Genomic DNA, 20,144 nt, shown 5'->3' on the forward strand with positions numbered 1-20,144 from the left:
CAACTAGAGAAAGCCCACGCACAGAAACGAAGACCCAACACAGACATAAATAAATAAATAAATAAATAAATAAAAATTTAAAAAAAAAACACAACTCCTAGAAGAGAACATAGGTGGAACACTCTTTGACATAAATTGTAGCAATATTTTCTTGAATCAGTCTTCTAAGGCAAAATAAATAAAAGCAAAAATAAACAAATGGGACCTAATTAAACTTAAAAGGCTTTACACAACAAAGGAAACCATTAACAAAATGAAAAGACAACCTACTGAATGGGAGAAAATGTTTGCAAATGATGAGACTGACAAGGGTTAATATCCAAAATATACAAACAGCTCATACAGCTCAATAACAAAAAAAACCAAACAACCTGGGCTTCCCTGGTGGCGCAGTGGTTGAGAGTCCGCCTGCCGATGCAGGGGACACGGTTTCGTGCCCCGGTCCAGGAAGATCCCACATGCCGCGGAACGGCTGGGCCCGTGAACCATGGTCACTGAGCCTGCGCGTCCAGAGCCTGTGCTCCGCAACGGGAGAGGCCACAACAGTGAGAGGCCCGCGTACCGCAAAACAAAAACAAACAACGAACCCAATCAAACAATGGGCAGAAGACATACGGATGGCTAACAGGCACATGAAAAGATACTCTACATTGCTAATTATTAGAGAAATGCAAATCAAAACCACAATCAGCTATCACCTCACACCTGTCAGAATGGCTATCATCAAAAAGCCTACAAATAACAAATGTTGGAGAGGATGTGGAGAAAAGGGAATCCCCGAACACTGGTGGTAAGAATTTAAATTGGTGCAGCCATTATGGAAAACAGCATGAAAGTTCCTTAAAAAACTAAAAATAGAACTATCATATGACCCAGCAATTCCACTCCTGGGTATATCTGGAAAAAAAACCTCTAATCCAAAAAGATAACATGCACCCCAGTGAACATAACAGCACTATTTACAATACTCAAGACATGGAAGGAACCCCAGTACCCATCAACAGATGACTGGATTAAAAAGATGTGGTATATACATACAATGGAATATTACTCAACCACAAAAAACAATAAAATACTTTGCTTTGCAGCAACATGGATGAACCTAGAGAATATTATGCTTCATGAAGTAAGTCAGACAGACAAATATGGTAATGATATTGCTTATACGTAGAACCAAAAAAAAAAAAATACAAATGACAGTATATGGAAAGCAGAAACAGAGTCACAGATATAGAAAACAAACTTGTGGTTACCAAGGGGGAGTGAGAAGAGGAAAGGGACAAATTAGGGTATGGAATTAACAGATACAAACTACTATACATAAAATAGATAAGCAACAAGGATTTGCTGTATAGCACAGGGAATTATACCCATTATCCTGTAATAAGCTATAATGGAATATAATCTGCAAAAAACACTAAATCACTATGCTGTAATCTGAAACTAACACAGTATTGTAAATCAACTATACTTCAATCAATCAATCAACAGAAAATCCATGAATGCAATGCACTACGTTAGTAGAATGAAGGGGAGAAAAATCACAAAATCATCTCATTTGACACAGAAAAAGCATCTGACAGAATCCAAAGCACTTTCATGATTAAAACACATTCAGAAAACTAGAAATACGGAACTTCTTCAACATGATAAAGAATGTATATGAAAATCCACAACTACCAAGATACTCAGTCATGAAAGAGTGAAAAGCTTTCCCTCCCAATATCAAGAACCAGACAAGATGCCTGCTTTTGTCACTGCTATTGTACACTGTGCTGGAAGTTCTAGCCAGAGCAACTGGACAAGAACAAGAAACAAAAGGCATCCAAACTGGAAAAGAAGAAGTAAAACTAACTCTATTCACAGAGGTCAAGATCTTATATATAGAAAATCCCAAAGAAAGCACAAGAAACTGTTAAATGAACTCAGCAAAGCTGCAAGGTATAAGATCAACACAATCAGCCTTTTTTTTATACACCGTCACTGAACAATCTGAGAAGGAAATTAAGAAAACAATACCATTTACAACAGCATCGAAAAGAATAACATACCTAGAAAAAACCAAGAAGATGAAAGACAGGTACACTGAAAACTACGAAATACAACTAAAAGAAATTTAAAAAGCAAATAAAAGGAAAAAGCCATGTTTACAGACTTAATATTGACTAGATAGCAATGCTGCCCTAATCAATGTACAGAATCAACGCAAACCCTATCAATACTCCAATGGCCTTTTTTTTTCGCGGTACGCGGGCCTCTCACTGTTGTGGCCTCTCCCATTGCAGAGCACAGGCTCTGGACGCGCAGGCTCAGCGGCCCAGCCGCTCCACGGCATGTGGGATCTTCCCGGACCGGGGCATGAACCCATGTCCCCTGCATCGGCAGGCGGACTCTCAACCACTTGTGCCACCAGGGAAGCCCCTCCAATGGCCTTTTTTGCAGAAATGGAAAAGCAGACCATCAATTTCACATGAAACTGCACAGGGCCCCACATAGCCAAAATAGCATTATGAGGTTGTACTAATACTTCTGATTTCAAAACTTACTACAGCTTCACAGTAATCAAAACAGTGTGGCACTGGCATAAGGACAGACATGTAGACCAATGGAATAGAACAGACAGCCCAGAAATTAACCCAAGTGTCTATGGCCAATTGATTTCTGATAAGTGTGCCAAGACCATTCATCCCCATTGAAAAACTTCCAATAAATAGTGAAAATAATACAACAAAAACAATGAATAGGTGAAAGACTAGTCTCTTCAAGAAATGGTGCTGGGACCACTGGATATCCACGTGCAAAAATAATGGAGCTGAACACCTACCTTACATCATATAAAAACATTAACTCAAAATGGATGAAAGACCTAAATGTAAGAGCTAAAACTGTAAAACTCTTAGAAGGAAATACAGGAGGAAATCTTCATGATCTGGGATTTGGCAATGAATTCTTGATATGACACCAAAAGTACAAGAAACAAAAGAGGACTTCCCTGGTGGCACAGTGGTTAAGAATCTGCCTGCCAGTGCAGGGGACACGGGTTCGAGCCCAGGTCTGGGAAGATCCCACATGCCGCGGAGCAACTAAGTATGTGTGCCACAACTACTGAAGCCCGCACACCTACAGCCCGTGCTCCGCAACAAGAGAAGCCACCGCATTAAGAAACCCGCGCACCGCAACGATGAGTAGCCCCCACTCGCCGCAACTAGAGAAAGCCCGCACGCAGCAACCAAGACCCAATGCAGCCAAAAATAAAATAATTAAAAAAAAAGAAAAATAGAAAATTGGACTTTGTCAGAATTAAAACTTTTGTGCATCAAAGGACTTCATGAAGAAAGTAAAAAGACAACCTACAGAATGGGAGAAAATATTTGCAAAGCATATATCTGATAGGCGTCTGGTAACCGAAATATATAAAGAACTCTTACAACTCAATAACAAAGAGAAAGAACCCAATTTTAAATGGGCAAAAGATCTGAACAGACATTTCTCCGAAGAAGAGAAACAAATGGCCGATACGCATATGAAAAGACATTAACCCATCATTAATCATCGGGAAAATGCAGACCAAAGCCACAGTGAGTACCACTTCACACCTATAAGGATGACTATAATCCAAAAAATGGAAAATAACAAGTGTTCGTGATGATCTGGAGAAACTGGAATCCTTGTACTTTGCTGGTAAGAAGGTAAGATGGTGCAGCTGCTATGTAAAACAGTTTGGCATACAATTACCATATGACCCAGCAACTCTACTTCTAGGTATACACCCAAAAGAACTGAAAACAAGTACCCAAATAAATATAGGTACACACAATGTTTATAGCAGTACTCTTCACAACAGCCAAAAGATGGAAAACAACCTAAACGCCCATCAATTGATGAATGGATAAGTGAAATGTGGTCTATCCATACAATGGAATATTATTCACCATAAAAAGGAATGAAGTTGATACATGTTACAAACGTGAATGAACCTTGAAAGCATGCTAAGTGAAAGAAGCCAGACACAAAAGGTCATATGTAGTCGTCCCTCGGTTATCTTTGGGGATTGGTTCCAGGACCCCGCCGGACACCAAAATCCGCAGATGCTTAAGTCCCTTATACAAAATGGCAGAGTACAGCTGGCGCTCCCTCTATCCTCGGGTTCTGCATCTGCGGATTCAACCAACTGCAGATATAAATCTGGTTGGCAGTTGGCTGAATCCGTCAATGTGGAACCTGCAGATAAGGAATGCTGACTGTACTGTGATTTCTTTTATATGGAATATCCAAAATATGTAAATCCATAGAGAGAAAATGCAAATGGGTGGCTGCCAGATACTTGGGGAGGTGGGAAAAGGAGCAAGAATGGGAGTGACTGTGTAATAGGTACAGGGTCTCCTTCTGGGATAGTAAGAGTGTTTGGGAAATAGATAGAGGTGGTGGATGCCCAACACTGAAAATGCACCGAGTATCACTGAATTGTTTACTTCTTTAAAAAAAACTATTTCTTTGCTTAATAAAACTACACAAACAAAACAGTACATGCACAGATATACGTGGGAACAAAGTCTGGGAGGATGACACTGAAATACGAGTGTTTTTCTCTGGGTGGTGATATCACCGCACAATTACTGTCCAGATACCCACACTTTTTGAAGCCAAATTGGAAGAGAAGTAAGATGCCAGTCATTTGGTCTCTAAAGATACAAAAAGTCTCTTTCCCTAAACAGAATCTGAAGCTCAGACACAAGTATATGCATCAACAGAAATCTTCCAGGGATAAAACCACATTTCTACCTATTTTTGTTTTATTGAGACAGAGCCTTACCTAAGGGTATTTTAAGCATGCGACAAAGCCTGTCTACACACAAACTCTTCGCCAAGACTCCTTTTGGACAGAACCCTACTCATTGCACGGCCACCTGCCAGCATCTTCACCCAGCTTGGAAGGTAAGGAAACACTTTCTTAAGGATTTCAGCAGCCAATTTGAAAAAACATTTCCTTGGGGCTTTTAAACACGATTTTTGACTACTGTAAACAATTCGAGGGCAGCTGACCAAAAATTAAGTGCTTTAATACACCAGGACACCAAGTAAGAGACAGGAGAGAGGGCAGCTTTCAACTCACACGTGGGCCCAATCCTGTCTCCAATGCTTACCAACCGAATGACCCTAAGAAAGTGATTTAACTTCTCTGAGCTTCAGTACCTGTTTTTATTTTATGAGAACTGAGCAAGGAAATATATGTAAAACAGCTGGAATGGTATGTGGCACATGACTGCCATATTCCCCAGCTAACAGACCTAATGAAAACAGTGCTGCCAGGAGTCACTCACGTGGACCAACTCTTCACTGTCTCTCGCAGAGTAAATAGCAAACCTTCTCTCCAGCGTCGTCTGCAGGCCATCCTGCTCATTGGTTGAAAGGTCTGCATTAACTGTAAATGTTCCAATGAACCTGGAGAGAAATCAGGCATTCCTTTGCGCCAGACGTCAGGGCAAAGAGGAACTCTGTTCTTCTACAGCCAAAACACAGAGCGGGGTGTCTTGGGAGCCCCGCCTGCCAGTGCCCCTCTTCCCAGCCTGTCTGGCCAACTCCTGAAGACCCAACTCACACCCTCCCCCTGGGGAGCCTTCCCAGCCCCTCAAGGAGGGTCTGTGGAACTGACCTGCACCCAGCCTCTGAGACACAAATCCTACACTACGCTCTGCAGCACAGGCCTGAAGGCCCTACCATTTCGCCAGGTTTGACAGGTAGCTGACGTCCACGTCTTGAGGTGGCACTTTGGTAAAGCGAGTTGGGACGATGGAGAGGCCGATGGCACGCAGATCTGGCTGGTTGCAGATGCTATTTCGATAGAAGCCATTTGCAAGCAGACACAGAAGGTGAACCTGGGGAGAGGGAAAAGGGAAGGCTGAAAACCAGTGGGATTTTTGCTGCCAAATTCAAAGACGTTTTGCGGACAGGAAATATTTGTTGTCATTTCTACATACAAGAAAGTAAAAATACTAACGCTGCCATCTCCCAAGACTCTGTCTTTCATCCCCTCTTCTCTCTAGGTACTCCTTCCCTCAAAGAAACAATCACATCTCAAAGCTGCAAAATACAAACTTCCTTTTTCTCAAGAGGTCTTATCTTTTAGAGGTACTGATACATCCTGAAGGATTTGCGGATGAAATGTTACAAAGTCTGGTGTTTGCTCCAAAAAGATCAGGAGGAAACGGAATGGGGGAGAGCCGCTGTCGCAGCTGGGATGGGATAGGCCGTGTGCACCTCAACCCCACCCCGGTGTGTATAATGCCTCCGCCGCAGACCCACACGTGTCCCCACGCCTGCGCGCCACCCCAGCCTACCCCAGCCTTCCCCAGCCTCCGGAAACAACCACGAGGCTGTCTGCTCCTCCTCCCACTCAGCTTTGCATCATTTCCCCTCAAGGCAGTCCCCCTTCTTCCTGCCTACAGCCGGCCTGCTGCAGCCCATGCTCCGCCCTTCTCCCCTCACTTAAGCTTCACATCTTGGAGTCATAGTCATCCTCGCCTTTCTTTCACCTCCAATACCAAGGGGTAAAAGAAACCCAGCCACCCGGCTCGGCGCCCAGGCCTGTGAGGGCGCCAGGCCAGCTCTCCCCTCGTCTCTCCACCCTGACTCTGTGTTCTTTGCACCCCTCGGCTTCTGCAGCTGCTGCAGGCAGTGCCCCTTCCACCCTCCGCATCACTACACTCTCCCTAGCTGCCTGCTGCCGGTCAGAGGAAAATCAAAGTCTGCCCTTGCCTCACTCTCCATGGGCCTCCAGCGCATGCTGCCTCCTAGACGCAGGCCCCCGGCTGTCCCACCAGCCCGGCCACCACTCGGCCTTTCTGCGTCTCCCTGTGCCATCCTTCCTCCTGACCCGCCCCATCCTCTCTCCTAAATGAGGCCTTCCTCGGCTACTGAGGCCCACACTGATCTCTTTCCTTGTGCTATGTCTCGAGTCTCCCTGTTTTGATGTATTTCCTGTTCCCTGTGTGAGATCAGAAACTCCTGAATGGTAGGAAACAAGCTTCATGCAAGTCTCTCTCCCCACAATGCCAAGCACCTTGCTAAGGCCCCGGTGTATGTTCAGGAAGTACCAGCTGAAGCCAGAAGCCACAGCAACTTTAGCTGAGATCAGAACCAACGTTATTAAACAGCTGAGAGAAGGGATGGGAGGACAGTGCCTGGTATTAGCCCCTGCTGCCCGCCCGGCACTGAGCTACGTGCTTTACATGTGCTATCTGCTTACTCCTCACGCCCATCCCCCCAGGCAGACACTGTTATCACCCCCACTTCAGGAGCGAGTCAGAAACTCACCAGGTCACACAGTGAGTGGAAGCCCAGAGGCAGGGCTGACGGAAAGCCCAGTTCCCCTGCGTACCACCCTCCTCCTTCCCTGCCGTACCTTGTGTGTGTCCTCACGGACTTCCTTATTGAAACGTTTCATCATCCTCCGAAGATATGTCTCAAACTCCGTTTTTATCTTTTCACTGCAATGCACATTGAAAACTCGGAGGATGAAGGGTGAAGGCCGACCCCACTCTCCCGTCAACACCTTTCAGCTGCAATGACTGAGGCTGTGCTACTCAGCAGACCTGCAGGCTGGCTGTTCCCACTCCTCCTTACCCGCGAGCCCTGGCCCAGGACGTTCCCTCCCCTTGCTCGACCTGCGCCCACCCTCCATCCAAGCATGCTTCAGAGCCCGCCCTCCAGGACGTCCCCTCTGACTATTCCGCCACCAGGACTGACCGGCTCCTCAGCACACACTGCCTTACGTCAAGTTAGCGCACGCTCGTTTGGGCGATGCTGTTCTGCCGTAAAATCTCTCTCATGTCTGTGTCCCAAGCATCCTGAGGAAAACCTGAGGCTTCCTGACTGCTATTGTCTCCCTCCTTCAGGCCTAATAACGTGCCCATCACACGGGGGCCTCAAGAACCAATTAACTACCAGGAGACGCACTCCATATGGCCGGGCTGCCAGGGGCTGCCGAGGGCCTGGGGACCCTGGAGAGGAGTGGGGGCCCCTAGCCGCAGCAGGCACTGCCGCAGGCCCTGCAGTGACATGGGGAGACGAACAGCAATGCCGGGTCAGCCTGAGGGACGCAGATCGTGGCGCATCCACGCACAGCAGAAATGTTACTTAACCTCTCTGAGTCTCCGGCTCCTCATTCGCACACTGTCCTAAAGACGGAGTAAGATGACGGGCAACCTGCAGAGCCCCTGGCACACCTCCTGCCCTAGCCAGGACACAAAGGTGTCTCCTTCAGTCCTAAAGGTGAGCCCAGGGCTCTCTCACCTAACGCTCCTGACAGCTCTGACACTCAGCCCAGGTCTCCTATGTGTTTTTCATTGAGGAGCAGCTGCCAGTGATGATACGTGACAGAAACTAGAAGCAAGTGCTTAATCGTACCTTCTTTCTCTTGCCTTCACCTGCTCCGGTGTTTCAATTTCTATCTCCACGGGCTTCACGGGCAGAGTGGATGTAGAGAAGGCTGCGCTTTCCCCCACGTCACCCGGCACGGGCTCACTAACTTCTAAAAACAGTAATTTTTAAAATCAATAATAATAATTATCGTTATAATAGATACTGTACCAAACAAAATCGAGGTTCTGCTGGGACGGAGCAAGTGAGGAATGGGTGTGAGGTAGGAAACCGTAGAGACCATGTTCTGAGTTCCTAGGAAATGCCAGGCCCTGTGCTCTTACAATCTAACTGTCTCATTAACCTGCACAAGAACCCAGAGAAACAGCCCTCAGAGGAAGAACCTTAGGCACAGAGATAGTGAGGTGAATTAGATACAGACCCCTGGTATCATGGAGCTAATGCTCATCTGTGTGTGATTTAGAAGAGACTCAGGGAGCAATTTCCTATTCTCTGTATCACTATGGTAACGCTCATAAAAATTTGCTTTGTAGAGAGGCATGACTTCCCCATTCAACTGTAAACTTGTACTGAATACACAGCAAGGCATGCATCTTCATCTTTCTCCGCTACACTGCTTATAAACACCAGCTGAAATAAATTAAATTTGCTGAACTGTGAACTTCATTAGCAAAGTTCCTTTCAAAGCAGCTCTGGGCCTAGAAGCAATGACACCCCACTGGCAATGACAATACCCAGTGCCAAGACCTTGGTTTCTATGTACCTGTTCCTACTAAAATGAACCAGGGCTTCTTAGAGAAAAAAAAGGCCAATTCCAGGTGTGCAGCAAGGGAGTATAGAGAGATCCTGGAACATCTTATTGTGCCAAAGAACAAAAACATTCTCAGAAACTAATGAAGCCATGTCAAAAGGACTCTGTAGGGTAGCTAGCTCAAAGGGGCTCCTGCTCGCCAAATGTGGGACAATCCAAAGATCAGAAAATGTAATGATGATAACTGATAACATTGAATTTTTAAGTCCATAGTGATACCCAAAATAAATAAATACAATTCTTAAAAGGCAGAGCTCTTCTTTACAGATCAAAGTCAGCTAATAAATATACATGAGATGACAGAATCAAAATATTTGCAGTGCTCAATATAATAATCTTTGATTCAGTCAAGATCACTGACGCTTGCTAAAACCATTAAGTAGAAAGTGACTGGGGAACAGGATATTCACGCAGAATCAGAGTCCCACTAGAGATGGTAAATTACAAAAGGAAAATGTACCTTTACATTGGCACAATCAGGCAGTACCACAGACATGATCAAACTTAGCATCGGCAGCGGTACAACCTGACATTAGATGCCTCTGAATGGATGCACTGTGAAGTACAAAGCTCTGAAGTGTTCCTACCAAAAAATGTTTAATCTAAATATAACTAAGTCTTTGGCCTCACCTTACAGTTTGTAAGAAATCCAGGGGGCATTCAAACAAGGTTCCCACCATCACAAACCACAATATGAGACATTCTACGAAACAAGAGGCCAGGACTCCACCAACACAAAACAAAACGAAACAAAAACCCAGTGCTATGAAAAGCAAAAAAAAAAAAGAGGAAAAACAGTTATAAAGGATAGTTTTATAACAATTAGGGACTTAATTTAGGTATGATAATGGTATTTCACCATGCAGGAGAATGTCTTACTCTTAGGAAATGCATGCTGAAGCATTTACGAGTGAAGAGTCAGGATGTCTGTGACTTACTTTCACGTGGTTCCACAATGCAGATTTACAGAAGGAAAGATGCTGGTGCATTCAAACGGCACAATGGTAAAGTTAGTGAGTCTAGGTGAACAGTGTATGGACTACATGTTCAACTTTTTTGTAGGTTTGAACACTTTCAAAATAAAAAGCTGGGGAAGAAAAGTCACGCTAGGGATGGTGACATTAGGGGCTATGTATTGTGAGTACGTGATGCACCAGGCCCAACACATTTTCCCACAACAACCTGGAGCCTAGACTGTGCCCAGCTCACAGTAAGTGTTCAGTGTTTACCAACTGTCACCAGGGGAAAAACTCAGCTCGGACAGCTGGAGTTACTCACTCACCCAGCTGCACAAGTGGCAAAGCTGGCCTCTGAGCCAGGTATGAGCACCCGCAAAGCCCGTGCTCTATGAGATGATGCGGCTTCTCTATCTCATGATCCCCTCCATGGAGCACCACCAGAGGAAGAGAATATACAATGTTCTTTGCTAACCTGGTCATGACTTTTTCCTTACATCAAAAGCAAGTCCCCTACTGCAACTTTGTTTTTATTAGTTTCAAAAGAAAAGGACAGGATTGCAGTGACATGACTCCAAACAGAATCCAACAGAAAAACAGCATCAAACAGTTCTGAGAACAGAGGAAGACACTTTACCTTCTACCTCTTCCCAGTCCTCCTCACTCTCTTCCTCGTCACCCCCTTCACCACCACCTTTGTCCGCAGCAGCCTCTTTCTCTGGACGGTGCACCTTCTTGAGGGCACTCGGGAAGTCCCTGTGTAGAGATCACAGGAGGGAAGATGAAGAAAAGCTCAGACATCCTAGGGCTATGTTTAAACTAAACTCAACTGTAAGGACTCCTTCTATTTACTGAGAAACTGTTGCAATTAGTTGATGATTTGTGAGCTCTGAGCCTCACTTCCTCCATTAGCCCGGGTCTCAAGTTCCCGCCAAGATGTGCTCTGATCACAGGTCGCACACTAGATGTGCTGTCAAAACAGGAGGAACATGATGAACCTACAATCTAGAGCTGTGTGAAGGGAAACAGCTGTGTCTGTAAATGATACAGGGCAAGTTAGAAAAAAACCACAAAAATAATGTGAGTCCCAGAAGTAAAAGCTGCGATGTCTGTGTGCACACACGTGCAGCCAGACGCCAGAAAGAAGAGGAGAGAAGTCACATTTGCGGATCCTACCATGAGCCAACTCAGAAGATTGTTTCCCCACCTCTGGGAAATAAGACGAAAGGAGACCGAGGTTGGTAGAATTTTAACTTCTAAGTAAGTGGGGATGTAACTGAACACAGGTGAGTCATAAGGAACACGGACAACTGGAAGGGTAAGGAGAGAACTACGTAGATACGGAGCTGGCTAAATACTGGCTCAAGAGTCAACGGTTGCTAATATGCAATAAAATTGTGCAAATTCACACATAAAATATGTTCAGGGAATTGAGTTACTTACAGCTTTTGTAAGACTGGACACATGGTATCCAGTGAGAATATGACCCAAGATTTTAGCACAGACGTTTAAAATAACAAGCCTCAGGCTTCAGCTCTAAAAAGACAAACACTCCCTTTTTACCCTGCCACTTCCTCTCAACACCACAGCAACAAAAATGTCCCCTTAGAGTAAAAGTGGCAGAAATGGCAACTCTTAACTGAGAGGGAAAGGGGGACCAGAGCTTTCCCTGGCAACATCCTGGTCTATCTGTTTGTGAATTTCTATGCAGAAAGAATTCAACAAGTGGGGAGAGGCAACTGGGAAGCAGTAAGCTCAGAGGCATTCGCAGGAAAAGTCTAAGAGATGAACGATGGTGGAAAATCCACATGCTTCCTTGCGCTCCTTCCCACAGCTGCCCTGTCCTGGCCTACTTTCTGAGCCAGGACTGGAGGTGCTGGAAAAGCTGACACTAAGAGTGAGGGTTTATTTCTGAAACAAAGAAGAAACTACTGCCTCTCTGTTTGTCCTCTTCCTCCCCCCTCCCCAATTTCCCTAGGAGGCAGATGATCAAGTGTTGATTGTTCACCACATATTAATATGCTCATTCACTGTCAAAGGCCCTGCCCTAGACACCACGGGGCATAAACAAATGAACCAGTGTGGGTCCAGCCGTCTGAGCTCACAGTGGTATATGGCACGGAAACAAGTAAGTGTAACACAAGGCGGATCAGTTACACTCTTACGAGATGCAGCAAGAAGTCCGAGGAGGAAAAGGGGGAGGAATCAATTAAGACTGTGGAGGGGATGACTTCTGCTCTGCATCTTGAAGGTGGAAGAAACCGTTCCAGGCAGAAGGAAGAGCGTGAGCACGTGTCAAGTGAAGGAGGGAAGTCCAGCTGGGCAGGGGCGGAGCGCACCCGAGGAGAGCAGGACAGGACACGGCCAGACGTCAGGGAAATGCCTCGTGTATGAAATGTCTTCGTGTGGTATAAAGAGTACTGGACCAGGAGTCAGAAGACCGAGGTCTCATCCTGGTTTTGGCCACCATCTAGCTGTGTAACCATGAACAAATCACTTTCTGAAAGCTGTTGTCCTCATCTGAAAAGTTTGGGAGGTAAACTATATAATTGCCAAGACTCTTCCCAGCTCTTACTAGTGGTCTGAGCTCTACCTAGAAGAGTTTAAAGATCCCACCTTTTCCACAGATCCCAGTGACAAGCAAAAAGAGTAGGTTTTCTTAGTCACACTTCCCTGATGGGAACAATCAAGACCTGCTCAAGAGGTTTTCAGCCATCTCACCTGGAATCTTCCCCATCACTGAGGGCTTCATCCTTAATAACCTGAGGGTTTTCGGATTTAACAGTCACTTTGGCCGCTTTCTTTCTTGCTGGACCATCTGCTGGGCCCCCAGAATCACCGAAGCCTCTCTTCCTCTTTCCTCGTGAAACTTTTGAGAGAACACTCTTCTTTGGAGGTTTCTCATCTTCGAAGACATCTAGATGACCACACAGAACATGAGATAAGGGACAAAAGGAAAGGTGGAGACACGGTAGCTTCATGGGCAGGGTCATGAGAAGTCCTCTCTGGTAACCTCCCTCTAAACCTCCGTCACCATCCCATGTTGGGTCAGCAACCAACTTTCAGCCTCTTCCCACCTCCAGCCGGTCTACACTCTACACTCTTCCTTTATCAGCACTGTATTCTACTCCTCCTAAGACTACAGACACACCACCACACGACTCATACAACCTAAACTGCAAACCTTAAATTTCAGCTAATATCCAGCAAGGAAGATTCATCAATCCATTAATTAACACCTTGCTTATTTACTACCTGCCAAGACTAATTATTTATTTTAGGGATAATCCACTCCTATTAAGTGAAATGATTCAAGTTCATAAACATGTCCAAGTGTCCAGTTTTAGCACAACTGATTTCTCCTAATCTAAGTTCCTGTCATCTTTCAAACCCAAACACTACTCAAAACACATACATTATGAAATCTTTCCAGTCTCACCTCAGTGCCACTCTCAGCAAACTTAGGGTTGGAATGAGTTAGCAGTAACTCAAAAATAACTTTATTTTCTCAAAATAATTATTGTTTCTTTTTTTTGTTAAAGGGAAATATAAAAAATGCATAAACTGTTGGTTTTAGTTCAACTAGGGTATCTAAAAGCATGGTCTGCTTATTAACATATATTTCTGTTATATATATTTATAATATGTATTAATATGACAGGGAAATATTTTCTATTTTATTATAAATATATTCATGCAAATTATCTTAAATCATCTTCTTTTGCTGCTGCAGAACTCTGCTTCAATTAACTGTGGAAAACAAAAATACCCTAGCCTTCACTGAGGTTCCAAAAGGAGCTGCAATATTAACCTAAAATATCAAATTAATTCATTCCTTTCATCTATGGTTTGTCCTGCTGACTCTCTGGATAGGTATTTATATTCCCCAAGAATACAATTTTGCATGGGGAAAAAAGACTCTCCCTTTTGATCTAAACAAAATCATAACTTAATTTTAATAAATTTCACCTTATAACAGCATTTGTTTTAATGCTGGTTAAAATCACTGATTCAGTTCTGTTTCTTTAAAATGTTTTCTAAAAGGAGAAATTTATGCATTCCCAGGTTTTAAACATTTTAATGGAAACAAAATATTTCAAAATTAGTTATTTATAATCTGGAAACAGATTTCTTATTTCAAGGCCAGAATTTGCTTAAAAGTTTATTTATGACTTGACAGTTTCGTAGGGCACCCTTAAAAACAGGATTTCTAGATCTTACAGTGGTTTTTAGCCCTTTGTTAATAAGCAAAGATGTTAAATACTCCACTTTACTAATCTAAAGATGCAGGTGGGGGGTTGCTCCAGAAGCACTATTTCTTCCTCACCAAAATCACTTGGTTGGTTAAAAGGCACAGCTGTGTATTTTTGTGTTTTGAAGAGAGAGGTTGAGGAGTTAAAAGTGAGAACAAGGGAAATAAACTGTGAATCAAAAAACTGTTCATAGTATCATTATTCATAATATCCAAAATTTTTTAAATCTGAATGTCTATCCATTAGATAAGCATCAATTATGGTACAGTCACACAATGATATGTAATTCAGCCATCTTTTAAGACAAAGGAAAATGATATATGATAAAATGCTAAAAATGCAAAATTATTTTAATAGTATACTTTCTACTTCACACAAAAAAATACACAGACTAGAAGGAAATACACTATTATTTAGTGGTGGCTGTTTCTGGATGGCAGACATACAGATGACATTTTTTTCTTTATTCTTTGCTGTTTTTTTTTTGTTTTTGGTGCCACAGTATCAAGAGGCTATTATCCAGATATTCCATGCAAATGGAAACAAAAAGATAGCTGGGGTAGCAAGACTTGTATCAGACAAGACAGACTATAAAACAAAGTCTATAATAAAAGACAAAGGACGTTATACAATGATAAAGAGGTCAATACAAAAAGATATCATTCATAAATATATATGAACCTAACATAGGAGCACCTGAATATATACAGCAAATATTAACAGAAATAAAGGGAGAAATTGACAGCAGTACAATAGTGGGGGACCTTAACACCCCCACTTACATCAATGGACAGATCGTTCAGACAGAAAATCAATAAGGAAACAGTGACCCTGCGACTTCCCTGGTGGCACAGTGGTTAAGAATCTGCCTGCCAATGCGGACACAGGTTTGAGCCCTGTTCTGAGAAGATCCCACATGCCACGGAGCAACTAAGCCTGTGTACTACAACTACTGAGCCTGTGCTCTAGAGCCTGTGTGCCACAACTACTGAAGCCCGCACGCCTAGAGCCCGTGCTCCGCAACAAGAGAAGCCACTGTGATGAGAAGCCCACACACTGCAATGAAGAGTAGCCCCCCACTCGCCACAACTAGAGAAAGCCCGTGCCCAGCAACGAAGACTCAACACAGCCATAAATAAATAAATAAATGGGGAAAAAAAGGAAACACTGACCTTAAATGACGCATTAGACCAGATGGACTTAATAGATATCTGCAGGACATTCTGTCCCAAAACAGTACAATACACATTCTTTTCAAGTGCACGTGGAACATTCTCCAGGATAGATCACATGCTAGCCCCAAAACAAGTCCCAACAAATTCAAGAAGACTGAAAATGTATCAAGCATCTTTTCCAATGACAACAGTATGAAACTAGAAATCAGTGACGGGAAGAAAAAAGAAAAAAATACAAACACATGGAGACTAAACAAGATGCTACTAAAAAACAAAAAAAACCAATGGATGAATCAGGAAATCAGAAAATACCTTAAGACAGTGAAAATAAAAACACAATTTTACAAAATCCACAGGATGCAGCAAAAGCTTCCTTCTAAGAGGGAAGTTTACAAGCAATACAGGCCCACCTCAAGAAACAGGAAAAAATCTCAAACCACCTAACCTACCATCTAAAGGAATTAGAAATATTACTCAGCCATAGAAAGAATGCAATTTTGTCATTTGCAACAACATGGAGGGTATTATGCTTGGTGAAATAAGACAGAGAAAGACAAATACTGTGTTTCGCTTTTATGTGGAATCTAAAAAATAAAACAAATGAACAAATATAACAAAACAGAAACAGACTCAGATACAGAGGACAAATTAGTGGCTACCAGTGGGGAAAGGGGTGGGGGGAGAGGCAAGATAGGGGAAGAGGATTAAGAGGTACAAAGGACTAGGTATAAAAGCAGTAAGTTACAAGAATGCAATGTATAGCACAGGGAATATAGCCAATATTTTATAATAACTTTATATGGAGTAGAGTCCAATATCAGATCACTATTGTACATCTGAACTAATATTGTAAGTCAACTATAATTTAAAAAAAAAAGGCCATTTTCCAGGACTCTCCAAGATCTAGAGCTGTCTATTACAGTCAGCCCTCCATATCCCCCTGGTTCTGAATCCACAGATTCTACCAACCTCGGACTGAACTTTGGTTGAATCTGCAGATGTGGAACCCGAGGATACAGAGGGCTGACTGTACTACACTGTTACGTAAAGGATTTGAGCATCCGCACATCTTAGTATACATGGAGGTTCTGAAACCAATTCTCTGCAGATGCCGAGGGACAACTGTCTAACCAGCCTCCTTGACCTTAACCAAGTAATTTCAGCAGGGCATGAATTAACCACTGGGGCTTGATTGGCCAGCCACTGATTTACTAAAAAAAAAAACACCTGCTTAGAACTGCCAGCAGCACCTCATAGCACTAAGAATAAAATGCAAACTCCTTAGTTTGGTCTCCAACCTAAGGGTCCTACTCACGTCTCTCACCTCAATTCCAAAACATTCCCTCCTATGGGTCTTTAAACTTACTGATTCCTCTGTCCAGAGCTCTCTTCCCCCACAATGTCCTACAAAAGGCTCCTTCATTACAGTCAGTAATTGGCTCAAAGTGTCAAGTCTTCACACAGGAGTTCCTTGACCACTAATTCTGACAGCCGCTTCTTCCCTGTCCCCATGTCAGCTTTATTACAGCAACCTGTCCTACCTTCTTCATAGCTCTTATCACCATGTGAATTTATTTTTTAACTTACTTGTCCTACCTACCCTTCCCCAAAGATTACAGGCATCATGAGAACAGGAACCTTGCCTATCCTGTTCACCGCTATAATTCCAGTGCCTAGCACAGGGCCTGAAAATAGCAAGTGCTCAGTAAGTAGCTGTTGAAGGAGTTAATGAACTACATTGATGAAGGATTTAACATTGAGATTAAATATGGAGAAACCAGAGGTGCCCTAATGGAAACAAAGATATAACGTGGAAGACTATTTTCTTTGTCCCCAGCTGTTGGAAGCAGCCAAGTGTCACGTTCATGTGCATGCACTGAGGTTCTGGTAAAACCCACACTATGGTGCTGTTAGACAGTACACTGGAGAGTCACCAAAGCAGTGTCACCTGCGGCCAAAACCACAACCAAATTGCTCCTCTACCCAACCACATCAAAGCTGATAACTCTTCCCGGAAGCTACACTGGAAACTTACTGCAGCTCCACTGGCTCGCAGAGCGTGAGCGAAGCTTAAGTGCATCCTTGCCTGCGTGTAGGCTGAATTGATATGAGCTAGCCCATCTGATTACTTCACCTGGACCATACCAGGAGCCTTACGGGATGAAAATTCACAGCCACCCAGCAGGTTAGAATTAAGTTTCACAGACGAGGTCCAGAGAGGCTAAATTATTTGCCTCTCATATATAACCCAAACACATATAACTACTAAATGTTGGAGCTATACCAACCTGGTGCCAAGGTGAAGTGTTTAGCTGGGAGGAATGCTACCCAGGCTGGTGGCATTTCCAATACCTTTTGATTTCAAAAAAATTTTTTAATTGCCACGTATTCAGAATACATTCCCTCTGACTAGAATGACAACCCCTCTTCACAGCCGTTTGCTGAAATATTACCTATTCTTCAAGTTGCAGACCAAACATAACTTCTTCAGAGAGCATTTCCCAATTTCTCCCGATTATTCCTTCAGAAGTCAGAAAGTCTTATACCTTATCCCATGAAACCACACGCTGTCTTGGATATTTTTTTGGTAAATGTGAACACTACCCTACTCTGATCTCCAAGAAACCTCTATCTCCCATGTCACCTAGCTCGTGTGCAGCAGACATTAGGTACTCAAAAAATGTTATAGGAATGAGTCAACGAATAAAATGGAACTTGTATTAACTGTGAGGTAAATCACCTTTTAAGTTTAGAAATGGTTACCATTTGACTATTTCCTAATGAATGATGGCCTTAAAATATGTACAGAATCACAGAATTACTAAATCTATGTCACAGGAGCCCTTGATGGTGACCTAGGCTAATCGTCTACCCAGTTATATCAGGTACCCCAGAAATCCGTTCTACAGCATGCATTATGCAATTATTTATAATATTTATTGAGTACTTAGTATACGCAGAGAAGGGGAGGAGGACAAGATAGGATACAGCAAAAAAATAAGACATGTTTACATAAGCTTAAATTCTGGTAAGACAGGTCAAAAAGGAAGCAAATAAATGAACAAGATCATTACAGATGTGGCATAGGCTGTCAGAGCCTGTCACGAGGGGTACCTGGGAGAGACCACCTTAGGCAGGATACTTGAGGAGTGCCTGGGTTGAGACCTGGAGGAACAGAAGTGAGCCACGGCAAAAGCCACGGAAGAACATTCTAGGGAGAAGGAACATCAAAGGCAAAGGCTCAGGTGAAAAATAACAGCGTATCTGAGGAACCAAACGGAGGCCAACAAGGAGGGTATCTGGCAAAGAAGACAGTGGTAGCAGACAACAGAAGAAGCAGGAGCCATATCACGTAGGATCTTGTAGGCCATGGTGAGGAATCTGGATTTTATGCCAAGAGCAATGGGAAGCCACAGAGGATCTGAAGTAGGAGCATGGCAAGATCTGATTTTTTTTTTAAGATCACTTGCGCCGCTGCATAGAGAACTCTTGCCGTGGTGAGGGATGAAAAGAAGTAAGGAGGACCAGTGAAGAGGCAATCGCTAGTCGCTCAACTGAAAAGTCAGGGTGGCTTGGGCAGGGGGTGCGGCCACGGGAATAAAGAGAAGTGGAGAGATTGGAGATATGGTTCTGAGGTTGAACTAACAGGACTTGCTGAAGGACTGGAGGTGTGCATGTAAGGAAGAGGAGGGGTCTGCTTAAAGAAGTGAAGGGATCAATTCCTGAGAAGGGGAAAAGTGGGGAAGGGGCAGGTTTAACTGGAGAAAATCAAGAGTTTTGCTTTGCCCAGGGCAAATATAAGAAGCCTATTCGATATGCACGTGAAGAAGTCAGGTGGGATCCGAAGCTGGGGCTCTGAGGTGAGATTTGGCTGAAGGTACTATTCAGGAGATCAGCACACTCCAGCACTCTAAGTCCTGGTCCGTTCGTCTTGTGGGGACACAAAACAATCGCAGTGCCTCTTGCCTATGCACCCTCTGCATCTACCAGGAGGCCGGACTTGATCCTGCGGGTGACGCGGAGCAGGAAGAGGCTGAGCAGAGGAGCTCGCGGTCCGGCCGGGCTCCGCGGAACCGCTCAGGGCGCATCGCTCCCGGCACGGAGGGCAAAGGCGCAGCGACGTCGGGGAGGCCCAGGGCAGCCGCATGACGCCTGCCTCCCGCGGTCACCGGAACGCCGTCTCGCTGGCCCAGGTGGGCGCGGGGCTGCCTCGCCCGCACCTGCAGGAGGCCGGCCTCGCCCTCCCCCACCCGGCCTACCTCCCGCCCTCCTCCAGCCTCTCCCCCTAAGCCCGGCTCGGCCTCGCTCTCACCCGCCTCCTTCTCCTCGCGCCTGGCTTTGCTCTCGCCCTTTGCCGTCTGGCTGCGTGACTCACGTCCCCGCGGCCCCCTGCCCGCGGCCACGTGGCCGCGCAACTCGCTTCCCCGCGTCTCCCTGCCCGCCGTGCGCTTCCGAGCCATCTTTGCCTGGGCAGGACTGGCGGACGCTGGACGCACCTCGCCGCCAAGGGACGCAGCCCGCGCGCTGGCTCCGCCCCCAGGCGGGGCGAGGCGCGGCCACGCCCCCTCAC

General features: G+C 44.5%; 1 protein-coding gene across 4 annotated transcripts in view; it reads right to left on the minus strand.

Annotated features, from left to right (window-relative positions):
• Positions 1 to 20,103, minus strand: part of XPC (XPC complex subunit, DNA damage recognition and repair factor) — a 33,895-nt gene extending 13,792 nt beyond the window's left edge. Inside the window, exons 1-7 of one of the 4 annotated variants that reach the window (XM_060161055.1) lie at positions 19,887 to 20,103; positions 12,868 to 13,063; positions 10,784 to 10,902; positions 8,407 to 8,530; positions 7,403 to 7,487; positions 5,719 to 5,876; positions 5,322 to 5,442 (exon numbers count right to left, since the gene is read on the minus strand). In XM_060161055.1, the coding sequence (XP_060017038.1) occupies positions 5,322 to 5,442; positions 5,719 to 5,876; positions 7,403 to 7,487; positions 8,407 to 8,530; positions 10,784 to 10,902; positions 12,868 to 13,063; positions 19,887 to 20,034 (951 nt within the window). In that variant the 5' untranslated portion in view covers positions 20,035 to 20,103. Of the gene's footprint in view, positions 1 to 5,321; positions 5,443 to 5,718; positions 5,877 to 7,402; positions 7,488 to 8,406; positions 8,531 to 10,783; positions 10,903 to 12,867; positions 13,064 to 19,886 lie in introns of those variants that run through there. The other 3 variants (XM_060161058.1, XM_060161056.1, XM_060161059.1) reach the window with 3 other exon arrangements.
• Positions 20,104 to 20,144: the final 41 nt, after the last annotated feature.

This window comes from Lagenorhynchus albirostris, chromosome 10, assembly GCF_949774975.1.
Source record: "Lagenorhynchus albirostris chromosome 10, mLagAlb1.1, whole genome shotgun sequence".
Taxonomy (NCBI): domain Eukaryota; kingdom Metazoa; phylum Chordata; class Mammalia; order Artiodactyla; family Delphinidae; genus Lagenorhynchus; species Lagenorhynchus albirostris.